We start from the raw sequence: 26,766 nt of genomic DNA, 5'->3' as shown, positions 1-26,766 counted from the left end.
TCTACCCTGAAAGAACGAGCAGGGAAAACCAAAGAGGCAGACACATGCCTTTGTTATTTCTGCGCCGTGCCATGCAAGGAAACCAGTTTAGGGTGGGCTCGCTTGTTCTTGCTGGGGTTTGGAATGCTGGAGGATTTTCAGCAGTAAAGTTATTTCACAGTCTTTGGTACAAGGCCTGCCACCCTACAGGACACAGCTACTGATTAAGGAACAGAGCCAGTAACAAGATTTCAGTGTAAAAACACATACCAGATATTTCCAAGAATCACTATAATGCTGATTTCAGACACAAGACCTGTGAAACTGTCCAATTTAAAGAAGGCTTAGAATTGTACTACTCTCCGCAATTAACATTTCTCAACACCTAAAAAATATTCCCACATTTCAAATGCTTCTGGTAGCAAACTACAACTCGGAATATTAATTTGCACATCCCCTCTATTAAGCCCTTAAAATATATATATACACACACGTATTATGCAGTGTATTTCAGTGCAGTTCTGTAAAAACCCTTTATTTACAGTATATATGCTGCTTACACAAAGTACTTAAAGAAAAATAAACACAGTAAACCAGTATTTTCCTCATATTACACAAGACAACCACGGAGACTACTAGGAGAAAAGCTTTTGATTCTTCCATAACTTTTATTCTCATTAAAACATACATATTCTCTAATTACTCTTAACAATGGAAGGCACAACAGAAATGTAATACCGTCTTGTTAAAATAACGTTTTGCAGACTATGCAAAGCCCAATTTACTAGATCACTTGTGAAGCAAAATTTCCCTAACCTCATTAATTTTCATTAATCTAGCCCTCTCAAAGAAGGAAATATTCAGCAGCAAATGTGCATTTTATTTTAAATGCTCAGTAGTAATATTACCAGTACAAAGAAGTGTTAAACATAGTAATCCATGTCACAATAGCCTGTCAGAGAAAGACCACGGAAAACAACATTAGCCATGTAATTTAAATATTTTAGAAAGCAATCCTTAGGCAAGCTGGCAAGCTCTGCCTATTACTATTCCTCGAATACATAATGCTAACAAAAAGTATACATTATGAAAACCATGTCACATTTTAAAAACATTTGCTTACAAGCAATTAATTTTCCCAACACAGACGTTCTTTTCTGCCATCACAGCCGTAACTTGTTAGCAGCACGCTCCTCTGAGCTGGGAAGGGGGCACAGTTAAAGCAGCCCTTTGCCTGGAATCTATGCTGCGTCACAGGGTCACCAATAAAACACCAGGATAACCCAGGGGTTTGCTAAGTACTCTATATAGTCAGGAGATTTCTTATAGAGCCACAAGCTCGTATATTACTATGACTTGATTTAGATTTTTAGGATCTGCAGTTTAGAGAGGAAGGGCTTTGTCAACCAGCTTCTGATCCTTCCATCATCTCTCCTGCCACACAAGGAAATTCCCATCATTGCTGGCATAAAACTGAATAGCACTTGGAAAATTCACAACAGCTTTTCTCCTTCAACACGTCTAAACATAGATGACTTTGCTCATCCAAAAACCAGGAAAAGGAGCTGACATTTTTAATTACAAGAGATTATAAGAGCACTCATAGCTTTCTGGAGTTTGTCCTAAATTATTTCCTTTCTTCTCCACATTAGAAATCAAAAGCTCCACAAACTAAAGTAACAGCAAGTTGTTCTTGACATGCTGGAAAACCAGATATTCTACAGCAAGATGTCTCTGCCAAGAATTTGAGTGTAATCAAGTCACCAAGCAGCTTTTGCTTGTGATTACTCACGTGTGGCCATGTGCAGACACCTTTCAAAAAGTTGCCACGTTAGTTACATTCCTCATTTTTCCTATGAATTCCAGTGTTGTGAATGGAACGTAAGACTGGAAATAAACTTGTGAATGGAAACAAAGACCTTCCTATTTATCTCATTACATGATCTTTAGATCATGTCCCTGCCTCAATTACATCAATATGAGATTTTTTATTTGATTTTACACAGCCCAAGGTCGTAATGGCTCAGGTAAGTAAAAAGTCAAGCCATGGCTTAAGTTTCTCATACAGCTTGGGTTGTCATGGGCTGTTTAAAACAGTAAACAACCCCCAAACCACTAAACATAACAATGGCAGTATGAGCAAAATAGATACAGATACAAAATATATACAGATTTCAACTGACGACTTAACTATAAAACACCTACATATTCCCTTGAAGTAACAAACTACCAGGTCCATGCAGATGTTGCATTTTAATTTTCTGCATAATTTTCCCTTCGATTCAACTCCAATTTTCTTTTCTTTTACAACACTTACTCTTGCTGACTGCTTCTGGAGCCCTTCCCCTTTCATATGGCTTTATTCTTAAATACCAGACAGGACCATATTAGTGACACAAGTGTTTTCATCACTACACAGCTGTGCCAGCAGGGCACCCCTGTCATCCCTAGATACCCAACAGGCCTAACCAGAGAACAAGGTTCCCACAGATTTCGAGGGGGCTGTGTCTTTACTTCCTATGTTTTTTCCTTCACATAAGTTATTTCGAATTCATAGACTCTCTGGTAATAGAAGCACTCAGAATGAGGCAGTAGTCATTAATATGCAATGTAACACCTTAATGTACTCAAATTTATTCAGCTTGTTGTGCTGGGTTGACCTTGGCTAGATGCCAGGGTCCTACCAAAGCCACTTTATCACTCCCCTCTTCAGCAGGACAGGGCAGAGAAAAATATAACACAACACTGGTGGATTGATATCAGGACAGGGGGAGATCACTTACCATTACAGGCAAAACAGACCTGACTTTGATAAGAAATAATTTTTTCCCTATCAAATCAGAGCAGGATAACAAAAAATAAAAATCAAATCTTAAAACCACCTTCCCCTCACCCCTCCTTCTTTTCCAGGCTTAACTTTACTCCACAGTTCTCTACCTCTTCCCCACCAGAAGTGCAGGCTGACGAGAAACAGGTCTTATAGTCAGTTCATCACACACTACCTCTGCCTCCTCACACCCTTTCCTTGCTCTTGAAGGGGACTGCACAGCCTTCAGAAACTGCTACAGTGTGGGTCCTTTTCTATGGTGCAGTCGTTCAGGAAAAGGCTGCTCTAGGATGGGTCCCTCACAGGGTCACAAGTGCTGCCAGCACGAGCTCCTCTCTCCGTGGATCTGAAAGTCTTGCCAGGAGCCTGCTCCAATGCAGGCTTGCCCCAGAGTCACATCCTCCTTCAGGCATTCACCTGCTCTAATGTGGGGTTCTCCATGGGCTGCAGGTGGATCCCTCCATGGGCTGTAGGAGCACAGCTGCCTCACCATGGGCTGCACCATGGGCTGCAGGGGAATCCCAGCTCTGGCACCTGGAGCACCTCCTGCCCCTCCTTCTTCATTGGCCTGGGTGTCTGCAGGGCTGCTCCTCTCATGTATTCTCACTCCTCCTTCCTCACTGTTGTTCTGCAGAGACTTCTGCCCCTTCTTAACTACATTATCCCAGAGGCACCACCAGCACCTGCTGATGGGCCCTGGCCAGTGGCTGGTCCATCTTGGAGTCAGCTGGCATTGGCCACTGGCCACTCCACTTCCAGCAGCTTCTCACAGACTATGCCCTGTAGCACCCTGGCTTTGCCACGCAAATCCAATACACTTGTATATACACTTGCTTCTGAGTCCACTCGAAGACCTGCATTGCTCTAAAGCCAGTTTTCTGTAAATCCAAATCAAGAACTGCTTTACAGGTCCTTATAGCATTTCATGGTACAGAAATTTGCCACATGAACAAGAAAGCAGGGGACAATCTACTTGCAGAAAATATCAGTAATTTCACCAGTTCCAAATACCAAGTACTTGTTTAACAGCAACTAGCATCTCATAACTTCATCTCTCAACATAAAAAGTTGCTAGCATGTAAGGGAGAAGTAGTTCTGCAGTGCTTTTCTCTGCTCCTGCACTGCATTGGAATCTCCCACATCACCTCAGATCTAGTCACCTTTTTACTTAAACTGGTGAGGTGGCACTAGTGATCAAAATGTATGAATTTTACCAGCCCGAAAACCCAGGGAGATGTCTGTGCCTCTACTTCTATAGGCTCATCTAGTATTTGCTGATTGCGTCACATTCTTGCTTGTCAGCAGCAGTGGAATGGCTTCCAAGAGCTCTAGGCAGATAACAAAAGAGAATGAAGTGAAAGGAATTCTGTTTCAGATACACTGTGAATCCATCCAGTAGGGCTCTCCCCAAAACCTCAGCTAGGGATTCTACACCCTCCTGGGAAGGCCCCTGCTGCCTTTGTGAGCTAACTCAAAGGGAGGCACTTTCACACTGACTGGCCTTTGCAGACACAACTTCATGGACACCTGGATTTTACCTATTCCAGTTCTGACTGTAACCTTCCACAGAGCAGTGCAGACAAAAAAAACTGCTGCAATGCCGCACAAAGGAACGATGGAGAAGGAAAAGCAAGAAAAAGGCAACCCACAAGGGTTGTGCAAAACAGAACTGAAACGTTATGAAGATCTCATTTCTTTATGTTAGGATAGCCAGGCAGAATCTTTTGAGCAGCAGGCAGCTGGCCAAGCATAGTGCTTGTGCCTGGAATGAATGGCAACAAATGATCCAAAATCCAGGGTGCCACCATCCTTATGAGAACAGCTACTGCCTGCAAACCACTCCTGTGCAGCTGCCCCTTCCCGTGCACCTCTGAGAGGCACAGTACCTGTCTCCATCCTATTCATATTATGAACCTCATTGAAATTTTCCGATAATGATTGGCTGTACCTGCTGGTAGCCATAGGTTAAATAACCCTGGTTCACCAGAGAGCTTTTCCCTCACATTTCTTTAGATGGCGATTTGTTTTAAACAAAGCTTTGGGTGTGCAGCTGAACAGAAATGGGGACAATGGAGCAGCAGACATGGCTGCGTTGGAAGATGCAGACAGCATCTGCCACACCACCTGTGACAGAAGTGAAAGTATATAAAAAAACACAATAGACTTTCAGGCAGGTCAGCTTTTGGGGTTTCTTGCTCAAATAAAATGGTTTGAAGTGAGACTGTCAAGCCTGAAACAGACAAATCAATTCAACCCTTTAACGCACTCCAGGGATCTTTTCTTCACTTAGTGCTAGCTCCAAAATGCCTGTTAGAATTGTTAAACACCTGCAATATAGATATTAAACCACACACAAACTTAGTGTGACCAGAAACTAAACATGCACATACGGTATTTGCCACACATGATTTGTATAATGTTAAAGATGGTGAAATTGCAGTGATCAGAACAAACAACAGCTATCTCTGATAACTATACATTATTATTCGAAAGTCAGGGAAAATTGTTCAGTCTTCAATTCTACAACAACAGAGAACATTATTACTTAGCAAAATAGATTTTCAACTCGCAACCTTCCTATTTTCACCTGAAGATAAAAAAAAGAGAAGCACAGAAGGCCACAGTCAGGTTTTCCTCTCTCTAGGAGTCACTCATTCCTAAAGCACTACAAGAATTCAGAGTCAGCACTTACAGTCTCAGTTTGTTATTTCAGAATTTGTAATACAAACAAGTGCTGATCGCTAAAGGTGTCAAATACTAAAAGTATTACCATTTAATTAGAAATATCAATAAGAGAGAAAGCAATGATATGCAGACATCCCATCCCTGGAATTAGATACTAATTCACTTTAGATTATTAGGAAGCAATAAACTAAAATGACCACCCTGACAAGTTGACTATCATTATTGACACAGTTCTGGATAAGAATGACACTAGTCCAAAGGATGGCACAGTAAACAAAGAGAAATAAATCATGCTCACTCCTGACATTTACAAACGACCATGATAAAAAACCATCTGAATGAATTACATAAATTTGCTATTATGACAGTATTTTATTTACTTTTTAATTTTTTTATTTTTTGAACTAACATGTAATGGTATCAAAAAGAACAAATAGTTCTTACAGACAGGACTGTACTGGAAAGAAAATTTAACCAACAAAAGGGTTAATTAGGGATACAAATTTTCTCAGACTGTTAATAATGGGAATGACACATAGTATGTGCCCATAAGTAATTCTCAGGTATCTTTGATCTTCAGCCCCCAGCGATTACTGTTGCCTACCATACCCTGGCCTCTGGGACTCTTTCAGAACCAGACATCTGGCTACTTTGTTGTTTTAGACTAATCTCATCCCAGGAGAGCTCAAGAAATGACACCAGGCAAGGAGGGTCCTGGCAAGGGAAAAAACATTACGGTATCAGCAGATTTTTTGAGTGGACTAGAGTATCAAAATCGTCTGCAAATTTCTATAGGGAACCCAGGGCTTCTCGGCTCTCCAACACCACTTTCACACAGAACACCAGAATGCACATGATCCTGTTTTAAGGAACTGTTAATCTCTTTGGAGAAGCTAATGAATGATAATCCAAGCAAGAACATGTGACAAAGGCAAACAGAAGTTTAAAAAAAAAAAAAAATCCTTTAAGGAATGGGTGGATTCAATGGAGATTTTATTGAAAGACCAAGACACGCTGCATGATCAAGCATTGTTTTTCAAAGCCTGTTAAAAAATATTCCGACACTTCAAACACTATTTTTGAGTTATTTGTAGGTTTTAGCTGCCAACAGTGTTATCCCTGAAGAATGACCCTCTGACAACTGCAACAGATCCAGCTGAGTGCCCGACTGCCTGCTCTGGGGCAGTCCACAGGAGTCAAATGGGCAGTAAACATGGACAAAGGAAGGTTTAAGTTCAAGGCCAAAGGAAGGTTTAAGTCCAAGGCCAAAGGAAGGTTTAAGTCCAAGGCCAGGCTCTCTCAGCATCAGAGGCTACCTGGGTTTTCCCACAACCTCTAGTCCAGACTCCCACCCTGTCCAAATCACTGTAGGTCTCAGATGAACTGCTGGCAGCTGGACAAGAGCTGTTGCAGGGATCCCTGCAGAGGGCTCTTTTCCTATTCCTACAGCAGAGCTCCTACATCCCAGGTGTTTCCAGTGCTCACTCACTGCCTGCACTCAGCAACACAAGGAACCAGAGCATTTAGACCTGGAATAAACAGAAATCTCACATGTGTTTTCCTGAGAGCAATTAAAAATGCCCATAACAACAAACATTATCTGAGCCATGTAATTCCAATAAGCATCACTTTTAAAATCCAGGGGTGGCACATAACAGCAAGAATTCACTTCTCTGTGGGTGTCCTTTTGTTTCAAATCAGCCACCACACCTTTTTTTTCCCCTTCTATTAGAAAGAGCAAGCTAAAAAGAATGGACACAAAATAAAGTCAGATTCTAATACTTTTCTCAAGGCAAGCCCTTATGACTTAACTTTGCCTTATTTCAAGATATTTTCAAAGTGCTCAGAACAAAGCTATGACAAAATCTCTGAATAATCTGCCATATCACACCAGTTTCCAAAGTAAACCTTTAGCAAGTGCTACAGACAGAAGCAGTTTGAAAATCATGTGCTTTTCACTGGTGATCCTGCTGTTACAGAGCATCCCACTCTCTTTATTTCCTCATTTCTCAAACCACAGCTATCCTGCTTCCTTTCCAGCCACAACATTCCATTCCCAGTGGGACAAGCTACACTAAAAAGTTACCCCAAAGTATTTAAGCAGTTTCCTAATGCACTGTAACATTTGGACCAATAAGAAAAGAACCTGTGCACCACTGTCTTTAGCTGCATCATGTTAACAGTAAATTAACTCCTGAAAAATTCAGCATACTTCTGAGATATTCAGAAAGATGCTAAGCTATTTCTTTCTGAATATGAACTAAGCAAATGCTCCTCTGCCTGTATGGTATGCTGTTAGAATGAATGTGGGTTAGTCCAAATAATTACATTTTAAAATACTGGCAGCACCAGGACGACACAAACTGGTTTTTATGCTCTCTATGTAACATGTGCTTAACAAATGTTTGTCTTAAAAGCTTTGCTATGATATCAGCCTGTTAGAGTTTCATTGATGACTTCGATATCTTGCAAGTAGCTATGATGTTTGACACAACAGAAACAAGAAAAAGTCATAAAACATTCCATACCATCACAGTAAAAACTTGTATTGGACTTATCAACACATCGTCTACTGCAGAACAATCCAGACTGCAGTGTAACAAGAAAAGTGCTGTAAGGCAGAACAGGTCAAACTAAGGCGTTTTTGAAAAGCATGTGACTTTACTGGTGAGTTGGCATCACTACAGGTAACAAAAAAAAAGTGAAGCTCAAACTAGGCAAAATTTTAATTTTGGTATTTTATGCACTGTAGATACCTAATACCTTCTGTCTTCACCAGCCTTAGAATTCAAATGGGGTGCATCCCACACAGTTGCCTTTCCCTCAACTCCTTTTAAATCAATGATAAACAGAACTCCAGAAAATGCCACAGTATCTGCTTCACAAAAACATGCAGAAAAAGACAGTAAAAAAGGAAAGAAATCTCACACGAATTCTACACATCAAAAACAGTAAAATTTAAACTATATACATGCTCTAATGAACATTTCTCACAGTGCCTAAAGGCACATTCTTGTAAGATTGTGTTAAATACTGCAGTTACAGCCTAGACATAGGTGCTACAGCCTTATTTGCAAGGCCATATGCCACCACCAGGACTCCAACAGCAAATGAGCAAATGGTCCAGAACATAAATACTCCTCTGTTTACTCTAAGTATTGATTTATGTTCTGTGGGTATCCAAACATCGGTAGCTAATGCTGCCTGGCACTATCCATTATGAACTTACAGCTCTTCTGTGAGGTTTTCTAATAGTGAATAAAGCTCCCCACAGCCCTTCTCCAAAAGCTCTACAGCTGCAAACAGAAAGCACTGTAGCATGACAGGAATGCCAAGATGTCCATACAAAAGCAAATCAAATATGAAAACAAACTTCAGAGAAAAAAGGACTGCCTTCAAACAAAATCCATGTTAACACTTCTCCTAATTTGGAAATGAAATTGAATAGTCCCCATTTTTCTGTCAATACAGTGGAACAGAGAGAGGAAAGGCCCTTTGGACATTAGTAACACCACCATGAAAAAGAACTCCTCCAAGAACCTAGTTAGTCTACACCAAAAAGGGTTTAATGAGTAATATTTTAAATGGCATATAGTTCAAGCACTGATCTCACTGCAGAACCATTAATCCCCCCCAAGTACTAAATCCTAACTAGGATTCAACCCACATATTTGAAAGGCTGTCTATACAGCCGGTACACGTTCTTTCCTCTTTCTCAATCCAGGGCATTTAACAGTTAGCTCTATATTTCACTGCTGACTACATGTACATACTGTACACTTTTTCATGGTTTAGGTATTTTATTTCTATGTTTCATTTCTGTCTGTATGAACAAACCCAGGAGAAAACATCCATAAACCACTTTGATTAAATTCTCCTGGGTTTTGGAGGCTGCCTTCGCCTCCAATGAAAGCTAGAGGAAACAGGCTTCTGAATGTAGATGGAAGAACTACACATTTCTTCCACTGGGCAAAGCTCTGCTTCTTATCTTGTAATTACACAGTTTGTCAGCTAATAAAATGACTTTACAGTCCTCTAATACCTGCATAAGGAGATAGTAGAGGGGCAGCTTAGTGATGTTTCCTGAGGAACACACTTCCTAGAGATAAGTTACTCTAACTTCAAGATAATGTCATAAACTTAGCCCATAAATAGAGCTCCATCTTTGGAAGCATTTATAGCACGAACAATACTGATCCTTCATTTTTACTTCTCTATTTTAAAATTACAGGCAGTTTCAGTCATTTGAAATAAAGACCGTATTTTCAAAAAGACAGTATTTAACATGAGAATACAGTGGACAAAAATGCAGTGCTCTACTTATTTATGCATCCACTTGGCACTTATGTCAGCTTCACACTTTTGCATCAGGACACCACTTCACACCAATTGCTGCCTCTAGAATCCACCTACTAGAAATCACATAGATCCAATTTTCCTCTGTGACTCTCACCTACACTGATCCAGCCCATTGCTTTGACTTCAACAGAAGAATATCAGATTTACACTAGGATAAAGGAGAAGAATCATGCCCAAGTTTCCAGGTACCTTCACTAGCAGCATAGGTGTTCTTGTGCTGGCAGCAGCTGGCGTGTGCTAATTAGAAGGAAAACCCAGTTCAACTATTTCTCGTTTTGTAAAAACATCTAAGAAATGAGATGGCTCAGAATAAAGTCTCAGCATATTACAATATGTTCCACAGGAGGAAATAACCTGACAAAATGAAATTTTCCATTGCCTCGCATCACACAATTTAGAAGGAAATTGAAGCCTGAAAGACAGGAAATCTCTTTAAAATCTGCTTGTATGGCAGATCTGCATTAGGCTGCAAAAAATATTAAGAGTATTAAAAGACACTCTTGCCCTCCCACTACTCACAAACCAAACAAAAACACCCACAAGCGGATAAAGAAACCATGAACACAGCCTGCTGGAAGTGTTGCTAAATGAGCCACGCACCTCACAAGATACTATATGATAAGCTAGCATGACAAGCCATTCATCTGAGTGTAAAATCCTCCTGCAAGTTGGAAGCACTGACTGAAATTAAAACCAGACAGTCAGGGAAACCGAAGACAACTACAGATTTACACTGTGGTTTTATACTAGTAGGGAAGATGACAAACAGCAAACAGAGGAGAGAAATTAAAATCAGTCTGATCACTTAGACGTATGACAGAATGCTTAGACAATGTGCACAAGGACTTAGATTATGCAAAAATAACAGATGGGGGAAGAACTGTGAGGGTGGTAAGCATAACTGTGCGGCTAAGACAATGAGGAAGATTGTAGACATTCTAAAGACAAACATGCATATCTGAATCCTGATCACAGACAGAGCACAGCGGGCAGACTCACAAAGTTCCTCAGTTTAAAGTATCCTTACATTCCAGGAGTTCATATTTACATAAAACAAAGTTACACAAAACTCCTGCATAAGCTGGTGGTTTAAATTTGCATACATGTATACTTTGTTACCTATAGAACTGAGCTAATTAAATGGAATAGTCTAAATTCCAAAAAAATTTGAATTAAAATACTGAGGAATCAATTAAAACAAAGAAATCAAGGCTACAAGGTATGCATTTTGTTGTTATTTGCAGAAGATGAGATAAAACTCTGAGTTTTATCTACTGGGAGTTTCAGGAAGGTTTGGAAGCCCAGAAGTAGCAACAGAGGCACTCGTTATTCAAGGGGCCATGACAGCAGACTCCTTGTGAAGCAGAGATACTCCAGAGTGACTTGTTCGTAGAAGGGATTTGAGGACAGCACTGTACAATAATTTGGAACTTTCTGTATATTTCATACCTACAAATACCATCTATTGTTCTGAGTCCCTCAGATCATAAATTACAGAGAACCAAGCCATGCAGAAGTCATCAGCATAGGTGCTGCAAGCAGTAGTCCCAGTATCAATAGGTCACAGACATTTGTGATTAGGCTTAGAAACAGAAATGCCTCACAACTGCACAGAAGAGGTGGCACTGCTGGTTGAGAAGAAAAGGTATAAGAGAGACCATTGACTAAATTATTAAAATGTACACCCTAGAGGACATAATCTACACAGAAAGTCTCACTCAACACTGATATTCCAGGCCATTTGGGTAAGGAAAGTACAGCAAGTGTTTTTGAGATTACATACATGACATTAACAGTACAGAAAAAATTGTTATAGGATATATTTCCTAAACTGCAGGACCACAATTTTAAAACAGAAGCATAAAACACATGCATAGATCAGAACTGAGATTTTATGCCTAATTTTAATGCTGCCATTTCTTGAATTACAGGTAACCTATCAAGCCAGTTTATGCTTCCTCTTCTTATCAGACTTCTAAGTAATCTTGTAAGCATTGAATATATGAAAGGTTTCCCAAGAAAAACATTCATTTTGAAACAAAATACTTTGCTCAAGTAGAACACAACTTGATAGCCACTCTTAGAGCTGATTTACTGTAGCTCCAGTTACAAAATCTGTAGAATTAGCTAATATTTTCAAAGAGATTAAAATAACACTTGCCAAGAATATGTATGCGCTTGTCATTTGCAGTTGTAACTGGAGGAACAAATACCTTTTCTTAAGGAGGTAGAAGGATTTAAGAAAACAAAACAGCAAAACATTGAATTTTAACCCAAAAGTGAAATGGCATGAAAAGAGGACTAAGCAGACTATTCTGAATAAAACTGCAACAGCTGAAACTTTCCTGCAAATGGAATCACCTTCATGACAGCAAAAGCACAAACAGATTTATTTTTGGTCATGGTTGTTTAATGCTCATCTTTTAAATGCAGCACATCACTGGCAGGTTTCACCACTTCTGCATGCAAACAGGCTGAGAGCACTATAAACTCTGTAAGCAACTAAGTGCTGCTACAGGCAGGGATATTTGCAAAACCAATCCCAAGGTGCAGGCACAGAGTTCAGACTCTACTCTTGGGCAGGTTTCTATTGCTCATTGGTACCACTGGAATGTGTGTACACATGCAAAGTTCCGCAAAATAGAGCACTGCGTTGAACAAACAGACAAAGGAATATCTATTTCTAATGACAGGATAAAAATCTAGGTCTCTAAGAACCTTAGTTCCACTTACGCTTTTCTGCCCTGTTTCCCTTCACCATGTGTTCTTTCTGATTTATGTGAACTATCAGCAAATAAGGACATGCACACACACGTGCTTTGATTGATTCATTAAGATCATTCAGGTTTACTAAATTATCTTCCTATAGAGGGATCGTTATTATTAAGGTAGCCTGTGTGCAATGGCAGAGACAGACACACCTGAAAAACTAGGAAGTTTTTTTAAAAGTCTTTACAATACAATTTAAATTAAAAAACTTCCCCCTTTCCAAAGGTGGAAATAAAGCCATGACAGTAGCAACGATTAGGGCCATTCTGATCTCCAGTATCCGGATTACAGGCTGTAAACTCAATAATGTGAAAACCTCAGTGAACGTTTCACGCCCCAGTATTATGTCTCAGAAATAACTTTTCAGACTCCATTATGTCCGCCATGAACTTGATCTTTCACCTCTAGTGAAAATCCTCTTACAACTATAATTCTAAAGTTAATGATGAGAGATTTCATTTGCTTTCCAAGCACAGATAAAACCTTTTTGAAATACACTCTCACTGCCATGACCTTGGTCTATGACTTAAGAGTTCACCACATGTAATAATTTACTTTGTCCCATAGGGCTCATTGAGATTTCCTTTTAAAAGGTTTTGGATATGCAGTTGGAGCTGGAGCACTCGCACAGCACGCCTCAAGTATACATCCCCGTATACATTACAGACATTTTGCAACCATACCATTAAACAAAATGAATTTCGATCATTAAAAAATATAACAAAAACAAACAAACAAACAAACAAAACAAACAAACAAAAAAAGTCTAACTAAGCAAAATCATCCAAACGCTAGAAATTCAACATTTTGGGAATCCTGTTGCAATAATCCACAATACCTGCTAGAACAGGCAGTTGCAAAATTTCACTAAAGTAACACACAAAAATTGGCAAACTAATTCAGGAAATACACTGTTGCTCTCAACTTACCAGCTCAAACACAGCTCAGTTCCAGCCCAGTGACACTCTCTTTAGCTCATGTGCCAGATAATTATCAGAATTACTGCATTAGACAACCTGGTTAGCATATGGCTGCTGACAGGCAAAGCTTCTCTGTTTGCTTAGGCAGGTCTTACTAAACATGTCTTTAGTATTAAAAACAAATGGATGAAGTCAGACCTACTGTATCCACCTCAATTAAAGACAAATTTTTTGTTCCCCTGAATCTTGGGGAAAATCCCTCCTGGTGCCAACTCCCTGGGGATGCATCTGAGGGCCTGGGGCAGGGCAGGATGTGGAGGCAGATAGCACAGACCTGGGGAGGTCAGGCTGAGCCTGGTGAGGGATCCCCTAGTGCCAGAGAAGCAAGGAGCCTGTAAATGCAGCTTGTTTAGGGGGTATATACCATGAGGTACTGGATGGGTTGGCAAAGATTATGTTTAACAGCAAAACAACTTCTCCCTCATCACAGAGATTAATTATCAGGGGCTGCTGTGCTTCCAGGGCACTCCTTCACCAGTCTCCTGCCCCTCAAAACTTCCATCTTCTCATAGGGACTTCCCATGTGAGTACAAGAGTTTAAGCTTCTGCATCAGCTATTCTCCTCCCTCTGCTAATCTAGAAGTGGCAGGAAAGTGGATTTCAAATAGGAAAGGACATATTCATGAGGGAACGTGAAAATCCTGCCTGAGCAGGAAAGCACCTGAGCAGGGGGTCTGCATGTCAGAAAATGGATTCTCAGGAAACACATGGCTTTACTTCAACACATCCAGAAACACTTTATCAGCAGCTTGCTCTTTTCAGACTTCATCATAGGATCAATATTTTCCAGAAATTGGAGCCTAAAAAATGCTTTGGACTCGGTAAAAATTTGCTGCTCTACTGCTCTCCACACTTTTTGCCACATGCTCGAACTAACAAACAAACAAAAAGTCAATTTAACAGAAAAGTACAAATAGAAAACACTTCTAAAACATCCACACTTCTCCTATGAAATGATTTTAAATAAATTTGGGCTTATTTGGTTGTATATAAAGTAACCTAAGAATTTGTCCTGTTTTCACACAAATGAGGTTTTCCTTATAGAACGTAAAACACATTTTCTTAACACATATTGAATAAATTGACAAACAATTTAGAAGACAAAAACATTCACAATGTTTTCATGATCACAATGATGAAAAAAAAATAGTAAAATAAATTTAGTTTCCTTAAAAAAGAATGAAATTTAAAGAGAATAATAATTTCAACTGACAGTCCTGCTTCATGTTTTACAGCTTTGATTTCCACAATTCAGGACTTAATACTGCACACTCAAAAAGAGAGCTAAAGAAAAGAAATTACGGAAATGTTCAATTTGCTTTCTTTTCTATACATTCTTATTAGCCACTAAGCAAAAATATTCACGCCAGCTAAAAGAGTGCTTGGATAGAATAGAAAAATTTTCCAAGTGAAATGTGCTGAAGCTTTTATTTTAACACAGAAAGGGTAAAATCAAGAGAGAGGAAACAATGCAATTATCTCTTTACAAGTCAGTGTTCAGAACTCCAACAGCAACGCTCTCCTTGACTAAACCCACTAAAGAAATTCCTAAGCGGCACTTTTTGTTCTCAATAGACTTGTTTAATTTTGATGTATCTGCAGTGAGCTGTAAGGCAACAGGTGAGGGACAGTGGAACCAGAACCCAGCACATCCCTGGGTTTCAGTGCCAGCAAACAACTGCACCGCTCTGACAAAAGAAAGGTTTTTATTAGAAAAGCACCCTCACACAGTGAATGCAGGTGCTCAATAGAATTTAGACTGCAAAAAACACTCCACTGAAAACAAATCACTTGTAACTTTTTGAATTATCTTTATAATTTTCACTGCCCCCCAAAACAGCCTTTAAGCCTTCAAAGGGACAGCGGGTAACACTTTCCTTGCTAGCAAAATACCTGATCTCTCAAAAACAGGCATAAAATTAAATAGCAAGGAGTCCAGAACCTGAATTTTAGAGCACTAGACCCCACTCTCTGCAAATACTTTAATATAACTATCTCTGAATTGTTCACAGTTAAAAATGCTTGCTTTGCATACACAATGCATTTCATACAGCACTCACTGCTAAATAAAGGAAGCTCTTGCACAGTGTAACTTCACAGTGAATTAACCTGCAGACCAAGACAAATACAAAACCACCTTTCTTTAAAAGGCCACTTTTGTCAAGCGTGAGAGCAAGACTCTCCTTCTGTCCTGGCTTCTTTATGCCACAAACAGCTTTCAGGGTCAGTGATTGTGCCGCAGCAGACAAAAAACTGGCTTCCCAGCCAAGCACTGCAGAACAGCAACTGCAAAACCTCTAAAAACACTCTTACAAAGTCAGATCTAGGACAGTTGTGCAAACACAGCTGTAAAAACACAAGGCTGTGACGATTCCAGGTAGCTTCCAGCCACAGCCCAGTTTAGCGCAACTTAAACAGGCTGTTTTACAGCATTCTGGATTATGGCACAACTGCTACAAGGGAAGGCTGAACATGCACAAGACTGCAAGTTCTGTTTTATACATCTTAACTGCACAACTCTAAGAGTCTTGCACTTCCCTACTCTCTTGCACTCCCAGGACTTTTTCCACTGGACACCTTATGAGCCATATGAAAGACCCTCAGAGGTACCGGCAACCAGAGCCAAGATTAAATCTTATCCCAAGTCTAACTCAACCACTGACACCTTGGGTTAGTAAATCAGCTGCTTTTCAAAGGTGCTGGAGAATCTGAAACTTTATACAAAGTGAAGAGCTTGGAGTTGAAGGGCTTGACTGGGGATTTCACACACCTCACGTTAGCCTGGATTTGCTCTGCTGAATTAAGAGCAGAGGAGTATGCCTTTGAAAATCCCCTTCCCCCTCAACACTTCGACCAGTGGGTTTCTACTACAACCACTATTGATAAACAAAAGGAGATCAGTGAGAGAAAGAAAAAACCCCAAAGACCCCCAGTTGCTTTGGGTTATAGAAAACTTGAGAAGATATGAGGAACTCTAGAGATAGCTAATGGAGCTGCATGACTGGGACACATTACAGGGATGAAATTCATATTGTAAGTAATAATTTTGGCTCCTTCTATGCATTGATGGATATAAAATGCACTCACCACTCAGGGAAGGAAAAAACCCCAAGTACCAATAAATAGTTCAATAAAAACCATCTGCTCAAAGCACAGCAACGATAAAAGAAAAGTAAACTCTTAGGATACATAAAAAACTAGACTGCAATACTAGAATAGAGTGGGTGAGTTTAATAGCACAAGAGCTCCTATGTACATACAAAGCTTATGCTGACACAGTTAGTTCTTTATATTTGTACATGTGAAGTACAGACATCTTGCTAAATTTGTCCTCCAACGCTCATACACTTCCAAGTGAATTCAGTGTAGTATCTAATAGTAGAATTATTTAATTTTCATTTAAAATTGTTTAATCTGTGTAAGCAGACAAAATTTACTACTTAGGAAAGGAAAAAAGAATCACGATATTTCTTTTCCTTTTACAGTATCACATTTAAAAACAATAGAATTAAATTACTTACCCTTTCATAAACAAATGCTGGACACATTAATATTTTAAATGTAATCTGGAAATCAAATTTTAGACAACACTACTGACTTATATTTAGAGAGGAAAAACTATATTATAGAAGACAACTGAACATCATGACACATTTAGTCATTTAGTTTACTTGTAGACTTTTTTGAATTTTGTTTCATAATGTTCATGTGTTACCTTCCAAGGGTAAACACTCATGGTACACTGGTGCATCAGTCAGTGTATGAATCACAAACCATTAGAGCTTGTACTTCTTTGTATTCATTTTATTTTGTTTTCTAAAAGGTTAATGTACATGTATATACAGTTCAAAGAACTTCAGATATTTTTAGAGAAATCAATATCTTTCCTGTGGCTTTACAGTAGTGTTAGAGTTCACTTTTTTATTTCTACTAAAAAAAAAACCCAAAAACACGGAGACAAAGGAATTTTCCAGTCTTCATTTCTCAGAAACTATTCTTGTGTTATGTTTTTCAAAATATCATTTAAAACTATAGTATATAATTTGTTGGGTAAATGTTGCTGCTCTCCCTTGATTCTTTCCCAGAAAGGCTAGCTGTGGACCTTGCAAATTGGTACTCAGTTTTATGTTCTACATCTGCTTCAAAAAACAAACCTAAAAATCAATAATAGAACTACTTCTTTACTTTATACCTTATTTCATTTCATGTTCATCAGAACACCTTTCTGGCTTTCTTCATTGTAGCCTATTTCATAGTTCAAAATCTTGTCTTGCATATGCAGCACCTTGTTTTACAAAAGGGCATAGCAGAGCCACATTAAAGTTGCAAAAAAACCAAAACATCACCTTGACTGAGAGGATTTGTACAAACCGTAGCTCAACTGAACAATAACAAAAAAAAACCCTCAGTGGTTGTGTTGTGTATGAGACAGCAAAATAGCCAAAGTATTCTTCAACAAAATGAGCTGTCTGCAACGATTTATCTGTACAATTCCATCACAGCTCCTGCCTGTTATGTTACACTTTTCAAAAGTATGTCATTAAGCTGCCATAAAAGTCATCACAAATTGCTTTTTCTCCCAAACTGATAATAGACTTATAGATCTAATTTTCAATCTCTTTTCTTCATTACTTTGATTCTTAAGGAGAGTATGACATTTGCTGTCTGAATACTTTGTAGTAATATCTGGCATCTCTACAGCACTTCTGTCTGAGTACCTCAGAGCTTTTAATAGGTTTATCTTCACAGTGCCTTGAAATGCTGACATATTTATTTGTCTCTATTGCAGACTTTTAAAGAAATTGTTTTTATAATTCCACCAAAAAAACTACAAGACTTGTCGAGAAGAAGATGACACAACAAAGCCTTCAGTTCTGTGTCAAGCTACACCATTAAAATTCTGACCCTTCATATTACAAGAGCAAAGAACAAATGTGAGGCCCTCAGGTTTTCAATCCAATTTTTTTAGCTTCATGGACTGTCCTCTACACAAACATAAGACTGATTAACAGAAACAACTAAGTAATTGAGAAAATATCAACAAAAATTAGATTTTGATTCTTATGGTGATCCCTCCTCATTTTTCACCAGTCAACACCTGAACCTTTCCTTTTGTTCATATAGGGCTTCATCTGTATCAAACTAACATTCAGGGCTTGAAACTGGCTTTGGTAATGAACTAAGTGTATTTGTGACAAAAGCTAGGAACAGATTGGTTTAGAAAGTTGCTTGCAGGGTTAATGAAAGTAACACAGGAAAAGATCACAGGAGCAATGATGGAAAATCAGGGTGAAGGAGAAACAGAGAGAAGAAAGAAAGTCTCCCTTTTTATTATCTCACAACCAAATTTTCCAATTATTATGCAGCAAAATCTACCACCCAAGTAGCCTCTAATGATGTAGGCCACTTTCTAAGTGCTTGACCAAATACTTAATTACCCTGTCCCAGGCCAAGAAAATATAAATCTCACATCAGATTTTTTCAGCCCTGATCTTCAAACACTTCACAAATGTGCTATTATGCAACACCGCCCACCCCAGAGACACAATAACTCACTCTGTTTTACCTAAAAGGTTGATGACAGAGCAAAAAATAGAGACCATGTTTGCCCAGCCCCAGATGTACTCCTTCTACCATGACACAAAGCCTGATATTTCTTGGAGAATAACCCAAGTCCAAACTGACTATTAACAGTCACTTCTACTTAGACAAAAAAACCTAAACTCCTCTACACTGTCATAACACAGGCAACCACCACAGCTTTAAAGTGCTGTGCTTCAGGACATCCAAAGAGCTCTTCAGAGCAGTTATTGAGGGTGTGCCTGTACTCTACAGCAGCAGGACATTTCTCAGACTAATGAGTTCACGTGGAGCTTCCTTGCTATATTCCTTCTGAGCAAGTTCATTTATCTTCATATTACATTATGCAGCGTAGATACATCCTCAGACAAATCAATTTCTCTAGGTAAGGGATACACACATGTTGAGGCAAAAAGCAGTTTAAGCAGCATTATTATGAACAAATGTTCTCACAGTAGAACCATTTGTATTTCCAGTTGACTCCCAGGTTTAAATTCTTCATGCATCAGAATGGATTCAAACTGAAATGGGAAAAAAATGCAGTGTTCTGCTTATATCAGAAAAAGAAATAGATCAGTAACAGCTCAGGTGAAGTTTGGCAAGGAGAGATGCAAGACTGTTTTTCTCCCCTACATGAGGGATGTGATTTGCTGATCTTCAGAAGAAACGTAAGTCTGAATGACAAAGAAACATCAAATTCCAAACACATGCTTGCATTGGAAACATGCTCAAGTTTGGCAATAACTTTGCCACATGCTTTGTCTACTCTGAGCTGTTTAAAGGGAGTTTTCCTTTTACAGACTCTCTTTGAGCCTGACTGAGAATACTCAGTTCCCAAGACCAAATTCTTGATTCACCCTCTCTGCTGTCAGCAACTATCTGTAAAACTCACTACCAGGTACGGATTTTTACATTCCTTCGACACCTTCTGTTTGGCACAGAAGAATCAGAGTTTAAAGCTCACCTTTTAAGTGATTTATACAATCATGTAAAAGAAACCAGCCATTTTTCGGCTGGTATAAAATGCACATACCCTCACCATCCCTGAAAGACACTATCATTAAAAGGTGCATTCTAATGGTCAAGAAACTAAAGTACCTCTCTCCCTCCTGCACAATGTATTACATTGCTTTCAACCAACCAACCTCACTGTAGTTTTTTCCAGAGGATCTTTACCCTGTTCAGAGGGTAGAATCAACAGTGCTGAATGAGTACTCACTCAATACTTCATTTAATCCTCACTGTTCACTATGTGGTATCTTGCTGTAATTTACAGCATCTACATGTAGAATCAACTGGAAAACCCCTCATTTCTCTGTTGATCACTATTAGGTACTTGAATTATTTCTTTATAGTAACTACTCCCCAGCACCTCCATCAGACAATTTTATGGTTCTTTTTCCAAGGTAGCAAACTGGCAGACAGTGATGTGCATCAGGATTGCCCATAATTAGAGATGGTTGACTTGAAATGCTTTGGGTCTCTCTTCAGAGGATAAAGCAATTAAACAGCACTTTGTCAGTACAAAGTACAACTTCAATCTCTTTCAGCGCTATCGTGTGTTTTCAAAGCTGACATTAATCGGTCCCAAGAGCCTGAACTCAGAAAATGAGAAGTTCACAACTAATGGCCATATTTAAAACATGTGGTTGAAGTGAACCACCCAACCTCACACAGGAGTTCTAGGGCTGAATTAAGATTTGCCTTTAACCCTTAAGAATAGCATCCAACGGCCCCAGGTGTAAATCCCATCTGTCAATGTTAATTCCCTCCTTTCTTCACCCATCAGGTCTCCTCCACCTTCAGCAGCTACAAGGAAGCAAATCTAAAGGAAACAAGCTCATTAATTAGCACAGCTGGATTAATTTCCTAAATGCCATTTAGCTGGCCTCCCTGAAAACAGCAAGTGCTATGTGGATAAAGCAAGAGTCTGAAATTATACCAGAATATGCCATTTTAAAGAAGAAATTTATCATGACCAAACTGAGTTTACACCAACAACTTCTATTCCCGCATTTCCTATCTGCTGAGAACTTTGCATTGCATCACTATCAGAGAACTCCACATTCCCTGAATTTTCACTTTATGCAGCCTCAAATAACAATATAAGATTTAAATCCATGCTTGTATTGCTGTATCACTTGCTATATTTGCAGCTTGAAGCTGGAGAAATTCCTACTACAGGATCTCTTAATAGTGAACACATGCAAAGAATCTGTGCAAGGGCACAACTTGGTGCAAATCTATTGGTCCATGCAATAACTACAACACAGCACAGGAACATTACGGGGTTAGGATTTACAGTGCAGCAACCACCAGAAATCTCCCAACATTAATTTCTATCAGAAGCCCTTGCATCACTTCAGAAAAGCGAGTTTCTTTCAGTTTCACCAATGCCAGCACATAACATATCACTATTTTCCTTATTTGACACCAAGAAAACACCCAAGTCCTAATTACAGAAGGCTTTACAAACCACAACAGCATCACATTTCTGTCTGTGCTTTGCCACTTGAGTTCATCATAAATAAATACTTGTTTGAATGCCTATTTAAAAAAGCCAAAATGCAAACTCACCTCATTCCCACCAACAGCTTTGGTTAAAATTACAGCAGAAGACACGGGAGGTGGCATGCAGCCCACTGTCTGCAAGCTGAAAACAACAAAAAGAACGTTACATCCCTTACAGGAGGCAACCACTAAGCAACCTACAACCTTAAAATACCAAATAGCTGAGTAGAAAGTCTTATCACCTGTGCAGTGCAATCAGTTTCCAATCAGTTACAGCCCTGCACTAGGAAGGGCACTCCTGCTGGCAGCATTTCTATGCCATCTCTCACTAGCCACTACAGTGAAGACTCAAGTCACCATGTAAAAAGCACAGACACTAAACCTCTCTGTGACTCCACTTCCCCATGTGTAGTACTGTAGCTCTCCTTTACAAAGGTGTCTATACATCTATCACAGACTTCTAGATAAAATCACCTGACTGCCATCAAATCATCAACAGTTTCCTCTTATGCTTTAGAAATCCAAGATATTTTATTATTGCCATGGTTTGTGCAGCAAAGTTATTGATGTGTAGAGTAAATGCTGTTGCAAGGTAAGAAAAGAGTGGTGAGCTTTCCTTTGTTTTCAAAGACAGTCCACAAAACCACACCAGAATAAATTACAATTACATTTGGGGCTAAGTAAAATTTTTCTTTCTGAAGAAAAACTGTGTTGACTTGGAAGGAACAGTAATGCATGGAATAAAATAGATTGCAAAATCCCCAGAAGTGTGGAATCTACATATGATTTCAAGAATTGGAGCTTGAGATTCTAATTCAGAACAATCAATTACTAGTGGTGAACTATTTTGCATTCGTAACCACGTCAGTAGAACCCCTGAGAAAGGCAGTGTCAAAAAGCTGCAGCAAACAGAAGTATTAAATCCAGGCACCAGGGTGCACATTACAGTGCAATTGATATTCTGCAAATATACAAAAAGCTTAAAGAGAAGAAACAGGTAAGTGACAATGACAGTATTCCCTTTGTCAGCTACAGACACTGTGGGAAAGGAAAGAAGCAACCAATGTAAGCATTATATAAATCCAACCACAAGGTGCCAAGCACCACCTTGGAGGCACAGAGCACCTTCAGCTTACAGTGAAACAAGCTACGGCAGCAGAGTTGTCAGCACATGGCAGAATAAGCTGATATTGAAAAGAAAAGAAATACAGGAAGAAGAAATGGGGCAGGAAAGTTTGGAAACATATAGAAAAATATACAACAGACAAACAAACAAACACATGACAATTCTGATGTCCATCCCCTACACTGTGATACTGTTATCTCTCTTCTCTGTGGCAGCCAGCTCCTGGAACTTCTCACCTGCTCTAATAAGGAGTGGATTAAGTTCAGAGTTATCCAGAGAGGTACAAAACGTGTGCAAGGGCATTCATGTCAGCTAGCAGGCATTTTCCATACTATAAGGGAAAGATTTAATCATGCAATCTCTGTTAACCCTCTCAAATTGAAAATAACACATTTGAGATTAAAACCAAAAATCCCTATCAAGGAATATTAATCTAAAAAAACCTGGTACACACTAAATGGACATATTTTTAATTGAGTGAATTGAAACATGCACCTGTAAACTTTTTTTTTTTCACTTTGTATCAACTACACAATTCTACCAATATACAAATAGACTCCTCTAACGCCCAACAGACTACTAGAGACAACAACCAGCCAACTAATATATTCCACTGGATCAGGCCATGCTATGAGTACTAACATCAGGGGTCCAAACACTCGCTGTTCTGCTGACAACACTACAGACAGCTGAGCAGTAGGGTCTCAAGTCACATTTTAGATGTGACAGTTCCAAAGTCATATCTTATACCCAATCTTTGCATCTCATGCCTTACCACCTGTGCTGTAAATGCTATAAGCTAAAAGTGGAGAAGAGGTGAATCTGTGCATACATTAATAACCTGCTTCATGCTCCTTTTCTAATAGATGTTGTCAATGCAGAACCTGGTCAGCTAACAAAAAAATTAACTTATAAGATGCTTGGGAGGATGTCAGTTTCTCCTCTATTTCATACATTTCAAAATAATTGCAAAGCAACAAATCTCCTAGTATCATCCCAGACAGAGAGGGGGGAAAGAAAAAAATCCCACTCAGCTGTAGGAACACAGTGAAAGGCTGGTACCACCCAAATCTGCCTCTCAAATAACACTTACAGCAAAACAGACTGCTAGAGAGGACAGGAGAATCTACCATGCAATCTGATGCAAAATGGAAAAGGTCCTGTGCCCCTCAGGCATAATCTTGTGTAGGGAGCAGTGGAGAACTGCAGTGCCCAGGGGAGCCACCCTACCAACGGGTGCTGCTGCATGCCCTTGGGAGCACATGCCTGTTTTTCCAGGCCTTTTTGAGGGCTATCAACCAGCCTCCACTGCATGCTGTGCTAAAGGTGTGATAAGGAAGTAACTTTGCCAAAACCTGTCTTGTTCCCTTCCCTGTTTTCCTTAGGTACTTCAGCATTTCTAAGGGAATAAAAACTACAGCTGTGGGGCATTAGGATGAACTTCTGTTTCCACAGAGCTGCCACAGCACAGTCCCTCACATCAGCTCCTCACACACACACAGGGACCTGCTTTATTCTACAATTAGGACAGAGCTCAGTGTCTTCTGCACCTGCATCACATTGTACAGCTCTCAGTGCAGTGGCTGCTGCCCTCAGTGTGTCCTGAAAAGCAGTATTTCTCAAGAAAACACTCTTGAAAAAAACTCCAACCAAACCACCTTAATTTAACTCCTCAATCTGATCATTCTTTCAATCAAACCTCAATAAAACAGAGTTACCGCACTAAAAGAAAAAACAGCCAAATCAGAAGCAGTGGTTCAAGGAAGAAGTGCTTGAAAGGCAGCTTGAAGCAATCAGAAGTACAGCAGCTCACCAGTAAGACACTCCCATGACAAATGAGCCTGGTTTAGGCCTCGCATTTAGAGAGATAAATGCACAAGCATTTCTTTTCTTTACAAAAATACATACATCCCTAGTTTTATGAACAGTTTTACAGGTGTGCATGCATGTACATACAATTACACTCATGCACGCAATAGAGCATGTCACTTAAGTACTAAGCACCAAAGTGGCATAGGACTTATGGGAAAGAAGGAATGAGAAATGCTTCATGGAACCAAAACCACCACAAAAATCTCTTTCACCTTGCACTTCAGAAACTGAAGCTCCATGGATTAGGAAGGAATTTCAGCTACTGTGGAAAATCACATATCTGTCCTAGCTGAGAAAAAAAAACCTCACAATTATTTTACTTTAAAGAATACCCTTTACTACAAATACCTAAATGCAAATGAACATCATATAGTAAACTTGTTAGTTCCTTGCTTTACTGACACTGTTAAGAAAAAGAGTGTTAACTTTTAATTGATGCTGTCTCAATGTCACCTTTTCACTCTCATTTGGACCAATTCACATTTGATGGAGCACCAGGAGAAGCCTCTTACAAACAAAATGAAATGCTCCTTTAGGTTTAGGCCTTGTAGAAACATAAACATGAGCAGCTTTTTCATTAAACTTTTAAGACAAGGAACTCCCCAAGCAATGCTTCAGCAAGCAGTAACAAGCAATGGGGATTCTTTCAGTAGTTTTCTGAAATAATTGATTTTTACATTCAAACATTCCAGTATACCTGCATGGCACTAAGTATTGACCTCCCATTCAAAAAAAATCCAAAACAAAACCAAAAAAAAAAAAACAAAAAAACAAAAAAAAAAACAAAAAAAAAAAAAAACAAAAAAAAAAAAAAAAAACAAAAAAAAAAAAAAAACAAAAAAAAACCAAAACAAAACAAAAACAAAACCAAAAAAAAAACCACCAAAAAAACCCTTTAAACTTTTTTTTTACATTACACAGCAACTCTCCCTAGTACACCATCAATGCAGCTTTGCACACTGGCAGTGTACACCCAAGATTTAAAACACACTGTTTTCATGGGAACTTAGTTTCTGCTCATCACAAAGTTCTTGTCCTAGAAAAACTTTACTCTTTTTTCCCCCCATAATTTAGCTGGAAGCAGATACTGAACCCATGCAAGAAATGCTCGATACAGACTACTTTAAAACAGAAGACAAGCATGCAACACACATAGTATTTATTCACTGATTTATCCTTTTCCTTCAGCACTCCTTTTCTTTCCTTCCCACCTTCCTTTAGACCCCACACATCACTTCAGCTGTGTTTTGTGAAAAAGAAAGCTAACCTGTTGCAACCTCCCAACACATAAGACTGGGCAGACTTTCTAAAAATGAGACCAGGCTCCTGAAGGAATAATCTTTGTTTTCATGTACTTTGTTTTCAACAGCAAAGTGCTGAAGCACAAAAAAACAACCAGTAAAATCTGTTCACAATACAACAAAACACCAGTTGCAGGATAAGCAGCCCTTTAAGATGACAGCTACAAATATATTTCACTCCATTATGCTTAAACATACCCTTTTAAAAGCCATTCATTTATAGGTGTGATTGATAACAGCTGAAGAAAGACCCATATTGCTGTTGGGAAGAACACAAGTGTAAAAATCTGGACAAAAAGGTGTAGTTTCACATGCATCAAAGCACTTGTCAGCTCCTGCAAAAGAAAAAGAAGAGAGGAAGTTGCAGTCATAACAGCTGAAGTAAGATCATGTTTGTGCTTTTAAAACTAGGATCAGCTTTATAATACAAAAGGAGCGCATGTCAAAAAAGCACCTTTAGGGATCATTTGATATCCTCTTTAATAATGAAGTACCACATAAAAGCTGTCTGCTCCTGGGCACCTTTCCACAAGAATTGTCCACCACTTCAATAATAGTGTAGCTCTCAGAACAGCAGCTTTTCAGCAGGCAGCCTTAGCACTTTGTCACCGCTTCAAAACCCCTGTTAAATGCACTGATGGCTGTTTACTTTAGTGACTTCTGATATCAAGGGGCATGAAAACTTGTAGCGAGCACATGATTTCAGGTTCCTCTGTCTAAAGAGAGCCACAAATTGAGATTCTCATTTATACTGTTAAAAAAAAAAAAAAAAGTTTA

The 26,766-nt window shown here is 39.1% G+C and overlaps 1 protein-coding gene across 10 annotated transcripts in view; it reads right to left on the bottom strand.

Annotated features, from left to right (window-relative positions):
• The window catches only part of SLC10A7 (solute carrier family 10 member 7), a 138,982-nt gene that overhangs the window by 104,968 nt on the left and 7,248 nt on the right, over positions 1-26,766 (bottom strand). For 9 of the 10 annotated variants that reach the window (XM_066186519.1, XM_066186520.1, XM_066186522.1 and 6 more), the window contains exons 3-4: positions 26,188-26,324; positions 21,757-21,832 (exon numbers count right to left, since the gene is read on the bottom strand). In XM_066186519.1, the coding sequence (XP_066042616.1) occupies positions 21,757-21,832; positions 26,188-26,324 (213 nt within the window). Of the gene's footprint in view, positions 1-17,496; positions 19,701-21,756; positions 21,833-26,187; positions 26,325-26,766 lie in introns of those variants that run through there. The other variant, XM_066186528.1, reaches the window with a different exon arrangement.

The sequence above is a fragment of the Chamaea fasciata genome, unplaced genomic scaffold, assembly GCF_029207755.1.
Source record: "Chamaea fasciata isolate MVZ Bird 193981 ecotype frontalis unplaced genomic scaffold, bChaFas1.0.hap1 SCAF_6, whole genome shotgun sequence".
NCBI lineage: Eukaryota > Metazoa > Chordata > Aves > Passeriformes > Sylviidae > Chamaea > Chamaea fasciata.
Note: the sequence above shows the minus strand (reverse complement) of the source record. Positions and strands in the feature narration are given on the sequence as shown.